Raw genomic sequence first — 22,068 nt, 5'->3', positions numbered from 1 at the left:
AGAGATATCCATTGTTTTCTCCCACTCAAACAGGAAAAACAGAATCCTGACACAGAATTCACCATGCCCAACTTGCTATGTAGCACTGCTCAGATCATCTATGCTGCTTCCGATACCACCAGTACAACTCTGACTTATGGATTCCTTCTACTGCTTAGATACCCGGCAATTCAAGGCAAGTAACTTAAGAAGGCACTGCGCACCTTCTCCTATCCCTTAGGGGCAATGTGTTAGTCTGCTGATTGCCAAATTGGGACAATAAAATAAAAATTGTTATATAGTGTTTATAGTGTATGCAGTGCTGTGCATTGAATTTTGCAGTCACAGTGAGTAATGTACCTTCCCTGCAGAGCTTAAAATTTAATATTTGGCTGACCACAAGCTACTCATAGTCAGCTTTTAGCAAGTGGCACAGGTGCTATTGCACAAGGTGCATGATTTCAGGAGTGCCGCACTCTACCACAGATTCCATTGACTCAATAGAAAGAGCCAACCAGAGAAGTGAAAAATGGGACAAAGAAGGATAGGGCCATAGGGAGGAGTATGGGGTAGGACAGAATCAGGGGAGACCAATCAGAGGCACAGGTCAGGACAGAGGAGAAGAATAGACAAGAGCAAAGAGAGAGGCAGACTAGGGGTACTGAGAGGGGGAGACAGGCAGACAAAAGAGATAGAGAGATGGAGACAGATATGAGGGAGGGAGACTGATGCATGGGAGACACAGAGAGACAGATAGACATATGGGGCACAGAGGGAAAGACAAACAGATATGGAGGGAGCACTGAGGGAGAGACAGACATGTGAGAGCACTGAGGGAGAGACAGGCATGAGGTGAGCGCTGAGGGGGAGATACATTGGGGGACAGAGACAAACATGAGGGGGCACAGAGACAGACATGAGGGACAGACAGACATGAGGGGCACAGAGAGACAGACATGAGTGGCACGTAGAGATAAACATGAGGGGCACAGAGGGAGAGACGGAGGCAAAAAACAGCACCAGTTTTATCACAGAGAACTGTATTAACCTGTATGGGGTTTTGTTTGTGTGTATGCATACACACAGTGGGTTTTTTGTAGGTACAAAGTTGTCAAAATGTAAGATGTATTTGTAACACTCATTCTCCCTCCCCCTATGGGGGATTTGCATACACAGGACGGTATGGTGCTAACCTGCAGGCTCACAGAAGGCTTGAGCCTCCGCTCATAGGAAGCTTGTGGGTGCTAGGTGCAGCGCCTCCATCCCGTGGGGATCCCGGCGTAGACGGGATGGCTCCTCATGGGAACATATATATGTATACAGCAAATAGCCACAACACACAATAGCGATTAACAATATTCTTTACTGGCTGGGCCTCTCCAGCTACACATGCAGTAAGAACACAGTGTCGTTGTTTGCAAACTCACAAACATGGATTATTTTGATAATGAGAAGTTTATTGCAGAGTATGACCATACACATTCAAAAATCTATAAGACTCTCTGCCAGGTAGTGTCCAAACCGCCTTTTTATACATTTTTGATTCCTTTGTTCAAAATAGGTTACCAGGCAGAATATAATAACCACACCTTAATTCTTAAACCAATCACCCTACAGATCATTAAAACTGGCTTAAAAAAGTGCTCTATAGGGACCAGGTACAACCTTACACCAGGAATTTGGACATTACTTCAGACACAGTCGTAAATCTACTGTGAGCAAAACTCACTCACACCCCATTCTTACACACAAAATGGATACAAAAGACATAACAATTCAGACAAAATGGAAACAGAACATTGCATTCAATCCTTCTCAAGAACCCCCCCCCCCAGTCCCCCAGTCCATTTCAGTAATATCAAAAGTATCTTCATTTCAGCAATATTACTTCATCAGTCCCTGCTCCTATACTTTTTGAAATCTTCAGTGAGAAATGTCTAACTTTATTCTCGGAAAACACGGTATCTTGTCCTCGTAGAGGGTATTTCCTTGATGTAACCCTTGGTCCGGATCCTGAATCTCTTGGAGTCTCACCCACTCCATATCCATTCGCAATTGTCTTTCCCTCTCCTGACAAGCATTTATTTGTCATTGGATCACATCAGGAGGGTATTGTTACATAAAGAGGTTTCTGTCGGTTCTTCATGTACATCATCTTGGAGGATCATTGAGGGAATGACTTGAGCGGTCAGCTTGATGATCAATCCTTTAACGCAAGAGATAACAATGAATATGACAACAAACACACATACACATATAATCAGCCCTTGCACCAGTTTCGCTCCCAGTGATCTAAACCATGTGCCTAGTCCCAAGTCCCAGCTAGATGTTATTTTCAAAGAGTCTTCCAATTTTGCCACATTTTTTTTTTAATACCTTGTATATCAGGGGTAATATTAGCCATATTGTCAGGTACATAAATACAACACTCTTCTCCCACCATTGCACAAACATTTCTGCTCTTATAGTTACATTATTTTTTACTGTACAGGAACCTGCCTTTCCTGGACTGGGAATAAAATCTCCTGAGCTATTATAAAAATTCTGTAATTGCCCAGTAGTATTAAAAAGATTACATACATAGTGTAATTGCATTTGATATGCCTACATATATCACAGTCGAGTTTGAGTACCTAGACTTGGGCAACCTGAACAAATAAAATAAACCCCTCGCATATATCATAACTAAATATTTATTTGCTACTTCATTACTGAATATACAGAAATCCTTGACAGAATAAATATAATTTTCACACATACTATCTCTCTGATCTTTCATTTGATGAGAATATATATATACGTATCTTCTAAATAGATATACTGTACTATATTGAGGGGTCTATCTAACTGTAACTTATATAAAACTATTGCCAGTTAAGCTTTTCTATACAAATTGTTATAAACACATTGAATCTTGACATAGCCTTTAATATTAATAGGTATGAGTATATAACTCACTCCTCTTGCGGCACTTAAAAGTATATATACACAGATATTACAAAATATAATATTAATAACGAGGGCCACTCTATGTGCTGTCTAACAACAAATTCCTCTCCTCTGCTATCCCCAGCTATCCACACACATAGATATAATAGAATGTGGAACCCTTTCATATTCGTAAATCTTTAACAAAAAAGAAATTGAATTACACACTGCGCTCAACTAAATACTAGAAAAAGTGGTAGGGAGTGACACCACACCTATCTGTGACTAATCAATAACTGTGATAACAATCCCAACCCAACCCCTTCGGACAATGGGATGGCAGCCTAGCAAATGCAGAAACAAGTCTATCCAATGACTTGTTATACAATAAAAGAACAATTAGGTGAAAACCGGGCGCAACAATCACAAAAAGCAAAAAACACAAGTCCAATTGGAATATACCAGTCCTCCTTGGGGGAAAGATAAGGAATGAAAGTCCAAGATAGTTCAAATCTCACTGTCACTTCTTTTCTGTGGGAGTTTCTTAATACTTCATGCTTGCAGGATTCTGGAAGAATAGAATACAGAAAACCATTGCGCAATATCGTCTGAGCATTAGGAATATTCTCCCTCAGCTGCTAGCTACTTACAGCAATTATGCAGAAAACAGGTACTGATTGGTATCTTTAATCCTCCAGTGAGGTCACTACAGCTGACGCTGAATCTCTCCACACTCTGCATTGTTACCGGATCTCTCCTTCAACGCTCAGTGCCTTGGTGGAAGCCAGCACTGCTCCCTGCCCGCACCTCACACAGGTCACACAAGCAGGGGCTGCACAGCCTGCAAGCATGAAGTATTAAGAAAACCCCACAGAAAAGAAGTGACAGTGAGATTTGAACTATCTTGGACTTTCATTCCTTATCTTTCCCCCAAGGAGGACTGGTATATTCCAATTGGACTTGTGTTTTTTGCTTTTAGTGATTGTTGCGCCCGGTTTTCACCTAATTGTTCTATTTTCGTAATTCTTTAGTTTAGTTACCAGATAAAAAAAGTAATAATAATAATAATACAAATAACCTTTAATAATAACCCAACCGGGATCCACTGATATGCTTGGTAGTTTCCGGTCAGAATCCTAAACTATATGTTAATATTTAAAATATAAAACATAAAAAATATAAGGTTAGTATACAATAATTCAGCAATAATGAGTATATGAAGATTTAAAGTTCGTATTGTTTTGATTCTTCAAAAATAATACTTGTATAAGTGTCTATTAGTTCTTTAAAAATTTGTGTAAATGTCTTTTGGTTCCTTAAAAACTTGTGTAAATGGGTCCTTGATGGGGAGACCACTTTACAGTGAGTCACATAGACCCACGAGGTGAGCTCTGCAACCTTGACAACTGTATTTGGTGTAAGCAATACTTGGTACCGGCCCTTCCACTTGGGCTGCAATGCGTGTTTTCTTTTAAACAATTTAACCATCACCCAGTCTCCAGGTTCGAGTAGGTTCACCTTCAGGTTCTTGAATATAAACTGTACAACTTTGACCTGCAACCTTGACCTGTGCATGGAGAGACTGCAACATTTTTATTAGTTGCATACAATACTTGCTAATTGTTTCATTACAAATAACATGATCCTTAATAATTAGTTCCTTTGAACTACTGATACTTCCTGTAAGTGTCTCAGAGGGAGATCATTTGTATTCCCCTGTCACAGTAAATATTATATTATCTATACCTAGGAATAAGTTCCTGTAACAATTTGTTTACCACTGTCTTAGCAAGTCCTGGGGCGGAACAATATTAATTATCCCCCATCTCTGTTCACATATAACCCATATACTATGTGAACAGTATATAATATTAAAAACAATAGCAAGACCAGGAGACTATTGAGTCCTGTCCAAACATGTATGTCATTATGAATTGCCCCCCGTGATTCTCACCAATCAGCTTCATAATACAAAAATTCTGGGAAAGAGAAAAAAAAAAAAAAGATAGAGAGAGATAGAGAGAGATAGAGAGAGATAGAGGGCCTTATTCAGAAAGCCTCAATAAGGCCCTTATCGAGCACTTATCGCCCGAAATGGGCACTCGTATTCAGATAGCCTCGATAAGTGCTCGATAATGGCCTGACGTCACGAGATCCAAGATGGCCGCGTCACATGGTATTTCAGCCAATCAGATTGTGGACTTGGATGGGGTTTCAGGCGGTCACTGCAATCGCCGGGGCATAAAAATAGAAATCCTCACGCAGTAAATAAAATACTTTTATTTACTGCGTGAGGATTTCTATTTTCATGCCCCGGCGATTGCAGTGACCGCCTAAAAACCCCATCTCTGTTATACTTACCTGGGCTGGAGTACGCATCAAAGCACTTCCGGATCAGTGAAGCCTGACGTCAGCTGGTGAGTCAGCTTTGGAGCTCTGAAGACTGAACACGGCGTGTCAAGACTGTGAGTACTCGTTCTTCCCCACCGCTGTGGGGTTTTGTTTCTGTGTGTGACACCGGTTATGTGAGGGCAGTGGCGGAGGATTAGGGTGTTTAAGACCGCATATAGTTCCCTTGCAGGGGACACGGCTGCACCGAGTTTATACTTCCCCCTTACCACACTCTAGCCCCGTTCCGGAGGTGAGTCACAGATACACAGTACTACTGGTTTCATTTACTTTATGTACCATACACTGGGAGACTGAACGAGAGTGCAATTATTGAATTATATTCATGGATCTACTGTAGATTATTTATATGTGCACAATTTTGGCAGCAACGGTTTATCTTGGAGTTTCTCTGGGACATTTCTACTTCAGATTGTGGAATTGGTTACCACGATCTGATTGCCTGAAATACCATGTGACGCCGGCTTCGTGACGTCATCTTAAAGGCAAATGAAGCACAGCCATTCTGATTGACAGGCATCATTCCCTTTAAGTGACGTCATGTAAAAAAAAAAAAATTTAAGTCGGAATATGGTTTTAACAGCCAATCAGATGGCTGATAACCATTTTGAGGCTAAATGTGACATCACAAGCCCTATTTAAGGCCGTGACGCCTCATTTGAGCCCAAGAAGCCGACGAGACAGCATCGGCTGGGATTTAACATGTGGTTTTGTGGATTGACAGATGAAGAAAGAAGATAAAGAAGAACAAGAAATGGTTACAGATGAAGATAGAAGACGGTGAGTAAAGAAAGAAAAAAGAAGATTGGGGTACCTGAGCCGGATCCTGATGGCGGATGTCAGCGGATGCTGTTGGAGGCCTTCAAGGTACGTGAGCTTCCTGTTAGCCCGGGAGTCGGAGGGCCACCGCTTCTAATGGTAAGTAAGATATTCAATAAATGTCTCTTTTTACAGGTTTATTCTTTGGATGTGTTTTTTTATTTTTTGTGGTAGGCACATTGACTGATAATATATTAATCTGTACCTGTTTAGGGTACAGATTAATACATTATTATGTCAATATTTGGGGGGCATTTCTCGCTTGTTATTGCAGTTAATGATGTGGCTGTGATTGTTTGTTTATAGTTAATGTAATAAAAGTTTTGCGATTGGTGTTCACTTGTACTTAATGTTATATTATGTTAGCTCATGTGTTTTATGGATACTTCAAAGATTGTTTTAATGTATTTATTTGTCTTTTCATGGTTAAATTAATAAATGTTGGTTTAATTCATTGTTTGCATTGGTTAGTGTTACTATTCATTTTGAGTTGCTTTCGGAATTAATTGTTTAGATTGGATAATGGATTAATTAATTCAATGTTGATGTTGCTATTGATTGTATTGATTGGATTAGCTGGCTACTGTTTGTATTTATTGAATTGTCTTTTTTGGTAGTTTAGTTAGCTTTTTTAATTGTGTGTCTTATGTATTACTGTATTTTTATTAGGGTGCCCATTGAGTGCTATAGAGGCTTATCATGCCCATATTATTATTATATGGGTATGATGTACCACTATACTAATCAATGGGTATAGGTTGGGTATAGTCAGTCTGGGGTGGGTGCTTAGGCCTCCCGGGTCAGGGTCGGTTAACCCCTTAATGACTATAGCGGTTAGGAACCGCTAAGGTGATTAAGGGGTTAGGGGCCATTAGAATGTATTCATTTTTTATCTATGCTTTCTGGCAACGGAGGACAGAGGGACCTGCTGTTGTGGTAAGTATAACTGTATTTATTTATTTTATTTATGTATGCTAATGCAGTGTTTAATAATGGGCAAATAATCTATTATCCATATCTGGATAATAGTTATTTTGCCCATTACTGTACTGTATGGGTTTGGGCGGAGGGGGGGTGTGTATTTATTTTCTAAAATTATTTATTAATATACTTTTCTTTAATAGTGTAGATGTGCAGGGGGTCTCCGGAGCTGAACCACGTTGGTTTTATGTCCGGGGACCCCCTGCTTCCCGAGATACAGGCCCCTTTATGGGGTGCCGGTATCCCTCTGCATTGAAATGTCCCGCGTCACGTGACCGGGACATTTCCTTGCATAGGAGATACTGGCACCCCATAAAGAGGCCTGTACCTCGGGAAGCAGGGGGTCCCCGGACATAAAACCAACGTGGTTCAGCTCCGGAGACCCCCTGCACATCTACACTATTAAAGAAAAGTATATTTAAATAAATAATTTTCGGGCGACATTTCAGCTGGGAGAGGCGGGTCTCTCAGAGCCACTCTCTCTGCAGCAGAAATGAATCGCCGGTTCGGGCCTTTTCAGATGCTCGATGCTCTCGCTGGCAGCAACTCGCCCGTGTTTGGAATTTTGCTATCACTGGTATTCGAGCCTTTCTGAAAACCGTGATAGCAAAGCCCCAAAAAAAGCCATTTTAAATTCCCTGGCGAATTTTTTTTTGAACGTTCTCTGAATGAGGCCCAGAGAGAGATAGAGAGATAGGGCCTCATTCAGAAAGTGTTCATAAGCCACTTATCAAGCACTTATCACCCAAAATGCCTACTGCTATTCAGTGAGCAGTGATAAGTGGGTGATAAAAGACTGAATTGCTCAAAAAAAATTGGTCATAAAAAAAATCACTGAGGCAGCGGTGATAAGCCACTTATCACCATTTTTTGGCATGTTCATAAACTCGTGCAATTCTAGTAGCAGTGATTTGGCTATGAACGCCTATCACCCCTCTAGAATGGTGATTTTATCACAAAATTCTCACGCCAGAAAAAGTTGGCTTAAAGGTGTTGGAAACCTGCAGAGAAGCGGCGAGATGGGACTTAGAAAAAAAATGCATTTTTCCTGCATAGGATTGATGCCGGGAATCTCTGGAGCTGATATCCCTTAATATTAGCACCAGAGACCCCTGGCATGAATCCTGTGCAATAAAAATGCATTTACAGTAAACTTCATTACCATAGCGGATAGCCTCAGGGACCCCCTAGTTCCTTAGATACAGGCCCCGTTATGAGGGGCCAGTATCTCCTATGCATTTAAATGTCCGCGTCCGTGACCATGGGAATAAAATGCATAGGAGATACAGGCACCCCATAACGGGGCCTGTATCTCGGGAAGTAGGGGGTCCCTGAGACTGAAACCAATGCGGTTCAGCTCAGAAGACCCCCTGCTCATCTAAACTATTAACAAAATTAAAATTTATACACATACATTTCGGGCAAGATTTGCACAGGGAGAGAAGGCTCTCTCAGAGCAGCTCTCTTGGCAGCAGATACAACTCGCCGGGTAAGGCCTTTTCAGAGGGTCGTTCATCAGATCACCGGCTTATCACCTGTTTTGTGAATTTTTCTATGACAGGTAATGAAGGCTTTCTGAATACCGTGAAAGCAACGCTCATAAAAAGGGTGATTTAAATGGTGCGGTGATTTTTTTTATGAACCTTCTCTGAATGAGGCCCATAGAGAGATAGAGAGATAGAGATATGCATATGCTGTAGGCAGGATCACCTGGTCTGTCCCCTCTCAGGGACACGTAATTATACTTTGAGCAGTTGCTCCATGCATATTCATTGACACTGTGTTTGTAATGCTTAGGAGGAGTGTGTTTTCATATCATACAACTTCTGGATTGTGCTGAACCTAGTCTTTCATCCACAACTTTGATTGTTGTATAGCTGTGCTGAGCTTTCTATGGATAACTTAATATATCTCTAGGCGGACGCTCACAGAGGTATGCAAGGAAGACTGGTTATGGTGAAATTAAATAAGGCTTTTATTGCGCCTGTTTCCTTAACATCAGGAAACCATCCAAACAAGGGGTCAAACAAAGCTTCTATTCACTTGGGAGTATTTCTAGTGAAATCTATGCAGTCCACACCTCCTTTTAGATAAGCATATCTCCAAGCCCCAAACATATATCATGAAATGAGCAGATATAAAAAGTCTTATAAAGGAAAGTCTTATCTGTTCCTTGTAGTTGGAGGGAAAGTCTTCTCTGTTCCTGGGTTTTTGCCTTTTCCTCAGGCGATATCAGGATTCAGGTTCAGAAGTGTTTTCCCCTGTGTCTTGCAAGCAGCCTCTTCTGGTAGACTCAAGACGTCTGTCCCCATGTCAGTCTCACAAGGTGTGAGACAGGAACAATCTCCCTTTCTGTTTCAAGGGCAGGCTTTTCTAAGCAACCTAATCAGACAGGTGGTGTTTGTTAATTGACTACCAGCAGTTAACCACCACACTGCTGGATTAGAGGCATATTTACTGAACAGGGATAACTCCCCTGTTACATACCTCCCCTGTTTGTGGGAAGCTTGGGTTTGCCACGGCCAAAGCCCATCCTTCCACTCTCATTCTAGATATCTCTGTGACTGGAATGAGAGTGGATGGAGGAAGAGAACCCTCAGTCCCGCTGGGATCAGAGCCCTTTCTCCAGTTCATTTGTGTCGCTTCCTGAAGGTGCTTGAGATCAGCATTCCTCAGTCGCTCGAGGTGTACTTTTTCTAAGTATAGTCTTTTTGCTAAGTGCACGGTCATGAGATTTCCCTCGCGTCGGGTGCTCGTCTTATTGTAGGCCGACTGTATGGCAGCAGTTGCAGAGCATTTAAAAACAGCCCTTTGAGTTTTCCGCTCTTGAAGCTGTCTCTCTGCACTTTTCCAACTCAATGGATTTGCTTCAGCCTCTTTGGGATTAAGTTGCAATTCCACATCCACTTCCAGAGAATGTCCCATCTTTTAAGCTTCATCAGCTAAGGATTCTTCTGGTTTTGATTCAGCACGTGTACCTTCTTTTGTTACCTGTTGGGTGGCTGAAGGTTTTGCTGGTGCTTGTTTAGGTGGTTCAAATTTTGCAACCTTGTCTTTCAGATGAGCGGAATTCCCAGCTCTCAGTGTACCCTTATCTTCATGGGTTTTTGTGGCTGTGGAATACTGACGCTTAGTCAGGGTCAATACTTGTCCTTGTAGAACTGTAATCTCATCCACGAGAGATCCCTGTTTTTTGAGTGCGCCTTGCAAGTCTCTTCTCAGGGAATTCATCTGTACACTTTGTTTTTTCTGAGCTTGCTTCCACATTTTCACTGCATTGTAAAGCACTTTGAATTTCTTTGCTTGGGCCACAGTTACTTGTTTCAGTTTCTGGACTCTTGTGCTCCCTTTTGTGCCAAGTCACCTTGGTTCTAAGCTTGGCCTTTAGCGATGCTTTGGTGATGCTCAGGGTAGCCTTCAGTTTATCAGGCTGCTTTGCGGGGACATACTGGGTAATCAGACGTTCCTGCAGCACTTGTATTTCTTTAACAGCCTGCAGATTGTCTTCCTGCAGAGTTCGCTGCTTCTCCTCGGACATCTGAAGGTGCGTACACTTGCAGTTGTTTCTGAAGTCGGTGCTCTGCTTCAAACTTCTCACCTTCCAACAGTCTATTTATTTCCTTAAGCTCGTGCAGCTTTTCATTCTTCTCCTTGTCTTCGTCTGTCAAATGAAATTTTTCTTCTTCCAGTTTTAAGTTCTCTTTTTAATCTTAAATTTTCTCCTTTTTCATTCTCTGTACTATTCAGGGCCTCCTTGCAGTCCTCCTTCCATTTACGCACCTCTGCTTTGAGAATGACAGTCTCCTGGCGTGAGACTTCCTTCTCTAGGTTGAGGGTCTGAAGCTCCTTCTGGGAGACTTTGAGATCCGTATTAAGATTGACAATCGTTTCTTTAGAAATGTCCAGCTCCTCAGTGAGAGTGTGTAGTTCCTTTCTGGAAATTTCCAGGTCTGCACGGCAGCTGTTGGTCTCATGATGTGAGGCATCCAGTGCTCTGCAGAGTGTCTGAACCTCTTTCCGAGATACGTCCACCTCTGTCCGGACATTGTTGACCTCCTGTTGTGAGGCATTCAGCTCTACGCGAAGAGTGTGAACCTCTTGCTGAAAGACTGTCATTTGCTTTAGTGCCTCCTCATACTTCCGCTTCAGCTTAGTCATCATTTTATCAGATTGGCTTTGCTTTTCATCCATGGCAGAAACAGTTGCGTTTGCAGTATCTAGCTCAGTCTTTAGATCGTCCAATTCTGTTCCAGATTCAGAGTACATTGCGAGCACCGTCTTCTATAACTCAGCATTATCTTCTCTCTCAAGTTTCAATTGTTCCCGAAGTAGATCACAGTCACGCCTGGCAATTTTCAGGGCGTCTTCAGGGCTGGTCAAGGGATCGTCACTCACTGGTTCTGGCTCCGCTTCCCTGGGATGATTTATTGAGGGTTCCTCACTGTTGGCACCGGACAGACACTTCTTTGGGGTACACGACTTCTGCCTTGGGCCCTCTGGATATTCGGTTATCCGCGGGACGAATTCTCCATTTTCTCTAGGCTGCAGGGCATCTCGGTCCCCCTTTTTCTCCACAGTATCTGTGGACGTGTATGTTCCTTCCACGGTAAGTGAAGAACTGCTTTTCTTTTTTTGCCTTTTTGTTTTGGATGACACCGTCCCTTCAGGGATACTGGGGTCTCCATCTTCCTTTGAAATTTTAGCAGCGTCACTGGATCCACCCGGCTTTTCTTGCAACTGTAATAGCTGACGGAAATATTCGGTGATCCACTGCTCCCGCTCTTTCTTCTGGTGATCATATTCGTCATCATAGGGAGCGGTCTTTTCGGTTTGTGCCGAGTTCAGGCACCCTCACCATTCTAGGGGTGTTTGTGGGTGTGACTCGGTTCGGCTTCCCCCTTAAGAGATGTCTTCCTCTTTATTGGACTGGAAGGGCCACTCTTCTGTGGGGTAGGGTTCATTACAGGAACGCTGCATCTTGTCCTCCATTTTGGGGCTATCAGGTGTCATTTTCTTCCTGACCTCAGGAGGCGCTATTGCAGCTGTTGCCACTGTATTTTCTAGAACCCCCAATTATGGTAATCCTACAGGTGGGCATATTTTGCTTGTAGAGGTCGTAGCTCTCACAGGCATCTCTGTAGGCTTTTTCTCTCTTTGGTAAATTTTATAATATCGGCAGTACTATGCACGCATTTTCTCTCATCAAGTATACAGGATGTGCAGTTGCTAGGTGAAAACGTCTATTTGCTTTACACTATTTACTTGCTAGGTCCAATCTCTCTGCTTCAGCCAAATAATGTGGTTTTCTGCTTGAGTTCAGTCTCAACTTTGGGTATTATGACATTCACTTTTCACACTTTGGGATACCTTTTACACAGCTCAGCAATTCCTTTTTCCCCAGTAGGGCAATTTTACCCTCAGCACTTGTTTACTGAAAATTCCCCTGCTTCAGCACAGTCTTGCATCAATTTTCCCACTTTTCTGCATATACTCCATTCACAGCTGTAGTCCTATGCGGTGTGGCAGCCTTTATTTGCAGAATCAGTACCGCTCATGGGTCATCATCTGTATTCACTGCTTCAGCGAAACATTTGAAAACAACAAACGCCTATCCCTTTTAAGGGCTAACTCACTTCTTGAACCCTGACTACGGCTTGAAGGCAAAACCCCTATTTCAATGACCATATTACACTTTATTGTGATAGGCAAATAAGGTTTACCTGCTTCAGCAGTCTCTCTCTCCTCTTTGGATTGAGAAAAAGAGTCCATCTGTGGTTTTGTGAGTTTCGGTGCAGTGTAGATTTCCTGCCTGGGTGTGTCTCTTTAACTCTGATCTCTGCTGCATGTGATTGTTTATGTTGCTCAGGCTGTTTGTAGGCAAAATGTGAAGAAAAAAAAATTCACAGGCAAAATCTCCAGATCCCTTCTAACTTCAAGGACCTCTCTCGTCCCACTTCTGACGACCATATGTAGGCGGACGCTCACAGAGGTATGCAAGGGAGACTGGTTATGGTGAAATTAAATAAGGCTTTTATTGCGCCTGTTTCCTTAACATCAGGAAACCATCAAAACAAGGGGTCAAACAAAGCTTCTATTCACCTGGGAGTATTTCTAGTGAAATCTATGCAGTCCACAACTCCTTTTAGATAAGCATGTCTCCCAGCCCCAAACATATATCATGAAATGAGCAGATATAAAAAGTCTTATAAAGGAAAGTTTTATCTGTTCCTTGTAGTTGGAGGGAAAGTTTTCTCTGTTCTTGGGTTGTTGCCTTTTCCTCAGGCGATATCAGGATTCAGGTTCAGAAGTGTTTTCCCCTGTGTCTTGCAAGCAGCCTCTTCTGGTAGACTCAAGACGCCTGTCCCCATGCTCAGTCTCACAAGGTGTGAGACAGGAACAATCTCCCTTTCTGTTATCCTGCTTGCCTCTATTCTTATCCACACTTTCTCTCTCCCCCCCAGTATCCCTCCCCCTCCCCACCTTTCTTTGACACTGTCCCCTGGCTTCAAACCCATTTAACACCCTACCTTATCTACAGTAAATATCTGTTATTTTTTTCCCTCTCTCTACACTGTTTTAGCCCTTGAATCCTTTGTATATCAGTATTGCTTTACCTGAAGAAGAGAGGATAACTCTTGAAAGCTTGTCCTATGACATAAATTGTTAGTCCAATAAAAAAGGTATCACCTAATACTGAAGAACTCATTTATTCTGCACTATCGCAACTGGACTAACACGGCTATTTTCTGCTTTATATATATTGAACACACAAAAGACTAAGACAATCCCCAATAGCAGCACTCTAAATATACCACAAAATAACTGATAACATAATACCAAAAAGGAAACTAATGTCAGAATAGAAAATGAATAGATTTTAATAGTGAGCAAAAAGAACACTAACATTTAAAAACATATACACACTAAGGGCAGCAAAAAAATACAAAAAGACTGTGACTGACTAAAATTTACAAAAATCAATAATGCTGAAAAATAAATCAAAAGCAAAAATGTGTCTGCACAATGAGCCTGATAACTATATAAAGCGACACAAAGAAAGCTGAATATTTCAAAATACCCCTGGTAAAGACCTAAGCTAAAAAGGTAGATAACTAAGCTAAGGGCATAAAGAAAGGTATGGCATAAATAAACCTATATACAAAAATGATGTACATAAGAAAAATAATAACTTAAACCAAGGGGGAGGCACAGGGGAGACAAAATAAAACAAAGACTTAAACCCGGAACAGCAATACAAAATATCAAAATCAACAAAAGATGCATACAATGCCTGTGGTGGCTGCACAAAAGCAAGTAAGACACATGGCTGTAGAATCACAAAAAGCCAGTGGTTTTTGCACAAATGAAACAACCTAGAGTAAGGGTTCCATAGGAGATAATGACTCCAGATAGCAGAGAAAATGATACTCAGCTGCCATATAGTGATGATGGAGTCAATCCCACGGAGTTAAACTCCAGGATGTGTGGAAATAAGTCATACAGTCCACAGGATAAGCACCAAGAGTCATGCCAACAAAATAATGAATAGCTGCCTAGAGTGGACACTCAACATGTTTCAGCCGAGGGGGCCTTCTTCCCAGAGTGGTAAAAGAGTAGTGGAGGCTTGCTGAGCTATATACACTACCGACACGATTTATTCGAGCAGGGCTAGTTCCGCAAGCCGGGGGATGCCCTGGCTTGCTAGCCCCACTCCCTCGGCGTGCCGCGCGTCACCGATGCGCGGTCACGCGTCATCGGGTGTCAGCGCCCCCTGCACGCGCGTCCAGGGCTCCCCGAGGGAGCCCTGGTGTCCCGCGATGTGGGGGATGGCGGCAGGGGGTTCCGGGGGACCCGGCGGACCCGGCAGCGGGAGGGAGAGCGCCCCGATCGGAGGGCGCTCTTCCGCTGCTTTGGCGCGCGCCCGGCACCCTCCGGCGCGCGCCAGGTTACTGCTGCGGCAGAGAACGGGCAAATGCTCGAATCAACTCTGCCGCAGCAGTACTGTGTTCAATAAGTATCAGCGACGCCCTTTCCTGTTGGTGATCAGTAACGATGACGTCACTGGGGGGTGGCGTCGTCTGCACAGGTGCTGTAAGGTAAGGCATTCAGAGCTGTGGCATCCTTGGATACTGCAATCCCAGCTGATCACATAGTAACTCAGCTGCACATGGGCATATGCTGCAGACTGAAGCGTCTGAGTGCAGGAGTCTTAGTGAAGTCATCCAAACATTGAAAACAGACAGAGGCAGGATTCATTAAATTCTGATCTGTATCATGAAATTCTTTGTCTTTTGTCACAAAAAATTGGAATTGGAATGGTGATGTTTTTAATTAATCAAAACACACAACAACAGAATACACAGGCATTGATAAGACCCAACCTATTCCTCCTCTCCAAGAAAACAACTATACCTTAAGGGTCCACTGTTCCCCCCCCTCCTGTCCACTGTCCCTCCCTCCCTCTGGGGGGTGAGAGAGGGGGAGCACAGAAATAGGGGGAGAGGAGGGAGCAGGAAATTTAACTCACGGGCAACGCCGGGTCTTTCAGCTAGTTAATTAATAAAACAAAAAGGAAATAATTGAAACAGTAACCAACAAAAAAATTAAATAATAAAAAATCTCGGCAACACAACCATTAAAAGCAATTCTCAACACCAGACATAACTAATTAAAAACGAAAATCAATTGGCAAATATTTTTTTTAAAAAGCAGCAAAATAACAAACACTTACAACCACATACAGTAATAAACACACATAGAAAAAAGTCACACTCAATAAAAAGCAAGAAATTAAAAACAAATGATTGGCCTAATAATGTAATAATCTGTACCCTAAAGTGGTACAGATTAATACATTATCAGTCAATGTTCAAAGAAAAAAAATATACCTGTAAAAAAATACTTTTCCATACATTCAATATTTGACTTGCCTAGAAGCGTTGGCCCTCCGACTCCCGGGGAAACAGAAAGCTGATGTACTGCGAAGGCGTAAACGCACTACCCACAATAAGTCTGGCACTGGTGGTTAACCCCTTCATTGCCTTAGCAGTTATCAGCTAAGTTAATGAAGTCGTCTGTAAATGCATTTTTCATGCATCGTATTCATGCCGGGGGTCTCCGGTGCTAATATTAATGGAGACCCCGGCATCAATCCGATGCAGGAAAAATGCCTGATTTTTCTAAGTGCCATCTCGCCGCTCTTCCGCAGCTTCTCCCCACCTTCTTGACAACTTTTTTTGCTGAGGCCATTTGGGGAGACATTCTCCATTCTAGAGCGGCGATCAGCTGTGAGAAGCTGATCGGGGATACTAGAATACCATGAGTTTGAGAAGTTGGCGATGACCGGCAAAAAGTGGTTTCTCGCCGCGTGTTTGGCAAAAAAGAAATTCCGCCAAAAAAACCTGCCGATTTTTGAGCTTATCGCCAAATTCTCACTGCTTGCTGAATCGCTACAGGTTGTTTTGGCGAGAAGATGGCGAAAAGTTACTTATCGGAGCTTTCTGCATAGGCCCCGAAGACGGAATCTTGATGGCGGCGGATTTCAAAGCAAGGAATCTGGTTCAGACGACATGGGCGCGTAAGATTAACTGGATCAGAATTGCACTTCTTCGTCTGCTTCTTCTTTCCAGTATCTTATGGAAAGCAGACTGTAGCATTAAGACAGCATAGCGAATGCGCATATAGGAACTCACAGCTTGCTTGGTTAGGACGCAGGATCTGTATCTGGACTGAATTACAAAAGCAGCTTTCTTTATATTCCTGTAGCGTCTTTGTTGCTGAACCTTTCTAACGTTTGACTGCAGAACTATCACACATTGTTTCAGATATTCATATTTCCTCCTTTGTTGTTTAATTCTCCAGATTGACTGAAGAATGCAGATTGCTTTATTCCAGCAACATAGCTGACGAATTTTTATCCCTCTATAGTCGGCCTGTAACATGACAGCTGCGGAGCGTTTGTGCAGATAACGCTGTCTCTCCAGCCTTCCTTGGATGAGGGCTCTGTAATATCTTTGAAGTGTCAGGATGCTTCTATTCTTTCTTTCAGATTCTGCTCTGATTTTAGAGAGTTCTAACTGGAAACATAGGGAGTTACCTCTTTCCTTTTCCAAGGCGCCTATGCTTCTTCCAGCATCAATTGCATCCTTGACTTTTCTTCTACCAATAGTTTCTTCTCCTCTTCTAATTCAGTGAGTCTCTTATCTCGTTCACTGACAGAGAGGTTATTTAACTCTTGGTTTACAGTTTCAAAACCACTATTTAACCCAACGAAGATCTCTCTCACTGAACGTATCTCTGTTTTTAAGTAGAAAATCTCCTCACAAAAGGCTTCCCGCTCTGTGTTGTCGATCAATTGAGCTCTAGTACTGGGCAGCATCAGTGTATGCCTTCTCCAGCTTACTTTATAAAATAGATGTTCCAGGACACTACCGTTTTGTCAATAAAGATAATTTATTCAATCATAAACACAACATTTCAACCAGCTGTGTGGTCTTCATCAAGTGAAGATAGAATACTCATAATTACAAAATGTCCACTATATGTAGTCCCAAACACAGGTGAAAATACTTAAAATCTTGTCCGGTTCTCCCATGCATTCTCCAGCTTACATGACATGATCACCAGGTCACTTTCCAAATGATGGTTCTCTTTCTACTGTAATACACATTTAGCAATTGGATAAACACTTCTGTAGTGCAGCTTGGCCTCTTGCTCATTTTTTAGTTGTCCATAGTGGCAATCTATCTCATTCCCTGCGGATTGACGAGCCTGGGTTAAGGCTTTTTTACCTTGGTTAAAGGCGTCCTCTTTCTTTTCAACTACTCTTGGAATTACTCTGTGAATCGCCTTAGGCTGCAGCATATCTCTGTTCCCTTCTAACGCAGGCTTTCCTGATGTTGAAGGGTCATCCTTAATTCCTTCTTGTGAGAATTTGCCGTTCTGCTGCTCTTGCCCTTTAAACCCTCACTTGGACATTGGAATACCAGGGCAGTCAAAAGTGGCAACCTGGTGGCGGTACTCACCCACGACGCACGGGTTCTGTGCGGTCCCTGGGGCTGGGGCGCGCTCTCATCCCTCCATTCTTGGTGCGCTGCGTGCGCATGGTGCGCGGTCTCCTCGGTGCTCTGCGGTTCCCATCCCGCCCCCAGCCTGACGTCACCACTACACGGCGCGGTTGCGCCTCGTGTTCCACCTCTGCCTCCGCGGGTCCTGCCTCTGGTCTCCGCCCTCGCTGTGACATCACGGTTACGCATCGCGATAGCGCTCCTCGCTCTGCCTCCTTTCCCGCGGGTCCCGCCTCTGGTCTCCACCCCCTTGTTGGCATAGCTCTTATGGCGCGTGATGACAGCACGCGACCAAGTCGCCAGCGGGTTGCGCGCGATGCCCGTGCACATTCTGACACACTGGCTATTGGCTGTGTAATAGGACGCACGTGTGTTGTCCAGCATCCTATCCTGTGCCATTCTCCTGCTTCCTGCTTTCCTCCCATTGGTGGGAGGTCCTATAAATATGTTCTCAGTGCTCCCAGTCATTGCCGAGCATAACCTCTTTTTGTGTGACGCTGCACTCACTGCTTTGTTCCTGTTTGCCTGAACTCTGCTGCCTGACCCTGCCTGGATACTACCCTGTGATAATCTCCTGTTCTGACCCTGGCTTTGGACGACTACTCTACTCTCTCCTGCACTGACCCTGGCTTTGGCTCCACGACTACTCTACGCTCTCCAACTCTGACTCTGGCTACATACCCCAACGATCCGCTGCTCTATACTGCAAGACCCGGCAAGTACCTCACTAACGCTGTCTTCTGTTACCCTGATCTGGCCTGCACGACTATCCTACACTAGACGCGCTCTCGCAGTTGTGGTTGGCGTTCTATACAATTCCCTACCTCAGCCCTGCGGTCGCGCCTTGTTTGTGGTCAGCTACGCGTTACACTTCTGCAACTTCCCCAGTAACACCACCTCTCTTCTTTTTCTTTCTCTTTGCTTTGAGAAGCTTTGAAGAATCAGTGGTTCTGTGTTCACATTTATTGCCCAAGACTGTTTTCAAAGTAGGAGCCAGTTTCAGACATAGGGAAAACCAACCTCCCGAAAAAAAACCCAGTAAAGAGGAAATGTGTCTTTTAAAGCAGAAGCATTGGAATGAACAACAGAAATATTAGGCACAACAGGGAGACAAAAGATAGGAGAGCGACCTCTAGATTTGAGACCTGAGCATCAGTCACAGAAATATCATACAGTAAATTGTGAAAAACTAACGACAGAGAAACTTGCAGTTACATATGAAACTTTTAGATTCGACCATAGGAATATCACAGATTGCGAGAAACTAAAGACAGAGGAACTTGCTGTTACATTTGAGGCTTTAGAAACAGGCATATACACTAGCAACAAACAATGGAAGTACTCTTGTTTTTGAAATGGGAACCCTGTGAAACAGCAGTGGTCCAACCAGGATAAGCAGAGACAGACAAGTCTTGTCTTGGACATTAAAGTCTGAGGGTCTGAAGTGGTGACACCAGGTACTGCAGGGAAATGCAAGCTGATCTTTTGAAAAAAGAGAATATGAGGATAAGCAGGGGTTAAACCAGGCACTACAAAAACCTCAAAGAAAAGTGCACTGGTCTCTGCAGCAACATTTTCCACTTTAGCAGAAAAGTCTTAGATGCAATATGTCTTCCCTATCTTTACAGAGGGTACAGTGGAGAGTTTTCTTTTGGAAACGAAAAAAGCCTCTTCAACTGAAATTCCCACAAAAAAAAAAGGGGAACTTTTCTTAGGGACAAAGTGCACAATAATCCTACAGAACCCTTGCAGCAAAAAAAACTTCAGGATCCCAAATGGGTCTTCAAAACACCTGCTCCATTGCTCTGCTGACAAGCAGACTAATGGGCAAGTACCTGAGATATCGCCGTCCCTGTATATGTATCCCTACAACATTTAGCTAGGGTGGCTCTGGGCCTAACTTGGGCCTACAGGGTTTTCTCTAGCCTAGGCCTAGGCAGCCTGACTAGCTCCCAGGACACAACCTTCCCCTCTGCGGTCTCCGACAGTTCTGACCTTGCCCTTGCTCCAGAGGATATCCTGTTCCAGAGGGGGATATCCTCTCTCCGGTACTTTGGGAGTACCAACATGGCCGCCGCACCTCTGCATAGGAGTCCGAAGAGCTGCATCAGCTTCCCCCCAGAGGTGAGGGGGACTACCCTGCTACATATTTATATGTAATCTACAATAAATTATTTATAAAGAAATGTGGTAGAAAAAACATTTATCTACTCCCATTTCTAAAGACACAAAGAGATGTAGAATTTTATATACATCATTATAATATGATATGTAACACATCCTATTGCTTTACAGAACTCTTCCATGATTCCACCTATTGCACCATAGCATTACTCCATATAACCTCCTATTGCTCCATAAAAACGCTCCTTATAACAGTCTCTAATGCTGTCTATTGCTCCCTATAACACTTCCTATTGCTGCATATAAGAATTCCCTATATCTTCCCCTTAACTCTTCATATTGGTCCATAACATTTCTCCCAACAACCTTAATGTTCTATTCCCTTCCAAACAGAGAGGGTTCAAGAGGAGATTGACAGAGTGGTGGGACAGAATCGAACTCCAAACATCCAGGACAAAAGTGAAATGCCATATACAGATGCAGTGATACATGAGATTCAGAGATTCATTGATCTTGTCCCATCTGGCGTCCCGCGGGCTGTCATTCGGGATGTTCTTTTTAAGGGATACACCATTCCAAAGGTTGGTATTAACAGACACACCATCAAAGATGTTTTTGTGTGTGCTAGTAACCTTACTAAAGACAGATTTTGATAGCAGGCAAGAACCACTTGGTCCACTCAGTGTGCTTATGATCCTATCTGTCGTACAACCCTATAGCCTATTACATCCTTCAGTTTCTTTCATATTTGGGATAGCTCTATATCTATCTCAGGCAATTTTGCATTTTGAATGAGCATTTATAACTTAACTGGAGGCTTTTCCATTAATCACTTATGGAGTACTTCCTCATATATTACCTGAGCCTCCAACCCTCCAAACTTAGAGAATCACCACTTGTTCTGGCACTTCCCTACTGCACATTTATTAAGCCCTTAAAGTATTTGAAACTTGTAATCATATCCCCCTCTCACTCATCTTCTCTGAGCTGTACGTGTTTGGTCCTGGAGAAGTGTTGATTCATCATACAGGTGTAGCAGGCATTATTGCACACATGATGCATTTGCCCAACCCATTTTTCACACGTGGCTAATAGAAAGACAATGGTGTTTGCTTCCACTGGCACATTGTCCGTCCCCCTCACGGTAATGTGCACGCGGGAGCAGTAACTTCTGCTACATCTGTAGGTTGTGATACCTGATACTTACGAGGTCTTTAGTTGATGTACAGTATTCATGAGTGTACTGCAGTATTCTACAGCAACATTACCATTGAATCCATTGGGAGATAAAGTGACTTTGCCCAAGGTCACAGTGATAGCTGAGCTGACACTGGGATTTAAACCCATTAAACATGTCACTGTTATTAGATCACTTTGTTCCTATATGGGGCTGACCATTTAACTCATGTGTGACGGATCGACCTTGTCGGTATGGTCAGAAAAGAGCTTACACACCACTTTCTTGCAATGAAAAGTGCTTGATTTCCCTTACCAGGGAAGCAGGTTGTAGTTGCACAGAGAATAAAGCAATGAAAGTAAATGGCATCAGTCTGCAACAAAAACAATAGTCCTTAGTTCCAGGTATACAACAGGGAGTTCAGGCTCTCCCCACAGGCAGGCTCTCCCCGCAGCCAGGCTCTCCACGCAGCCAGGCTCTCCCCGCAGCCAGGCTCTCCCCGCAGCCAGGCTCTCCCCTCAGCAACCTGTTTCCTCACAGGTTGAGAGAAAAATAGCCTGGAAGAAATCTGCTGTCTTCCTTTTA

The 22,068-nt window shown here is 43.2% G+C and overlaps 1 protein-coding gene across 4 annotated transcripts in view; it reads left to right on the top strand.

The window, feature by feature from the left end:
• The window catches only part of LOC142483682 (cytochrome P450 2A4-like), a 108,156-nt gene that overhangs the window by 73,508 nt on the left and 12,580 nt on the right, over positions 1-22,068 (top strand). For all 4 annotated transcript variants that reach the window (XM_075583702.1, XM_075583700.1, XM_075583699.1 and 1 more), the window contains 2 exons: positions 34-175; positions 20,700-20,887. In XM_075583702.1, coding sequence (XP_075439817.1) covers positions 34-175; positions 20,700-20,887 — 330 coding nt within the window. The remainder of the gene's footprint in view (positions 1-33; positions 176-20,699; positions 20,888-22,068) is intronic.

Source organism: Ascaphus truei, unplaced genomic scaffold (assembly GCF_040206685.1).
Source record: "Ascaphus truei isolate aAscTru1 unplaced genomic scaffold, aAscTru1.hap1 HAP1_SCAFFOLD_356, whole genome shotgun sequence".
Lineage (NCBI taxonomy): Eukaryota > Metazoa > Chordata > Amphibia > Anura > Ascaphidae > Ascaphus > Ascaphus truei.
The sequence above is the reverse complement of the archived record's forward strand: the minus strand, read 5'-3'. Positions and strand labels throughout refer to the sequence as shown.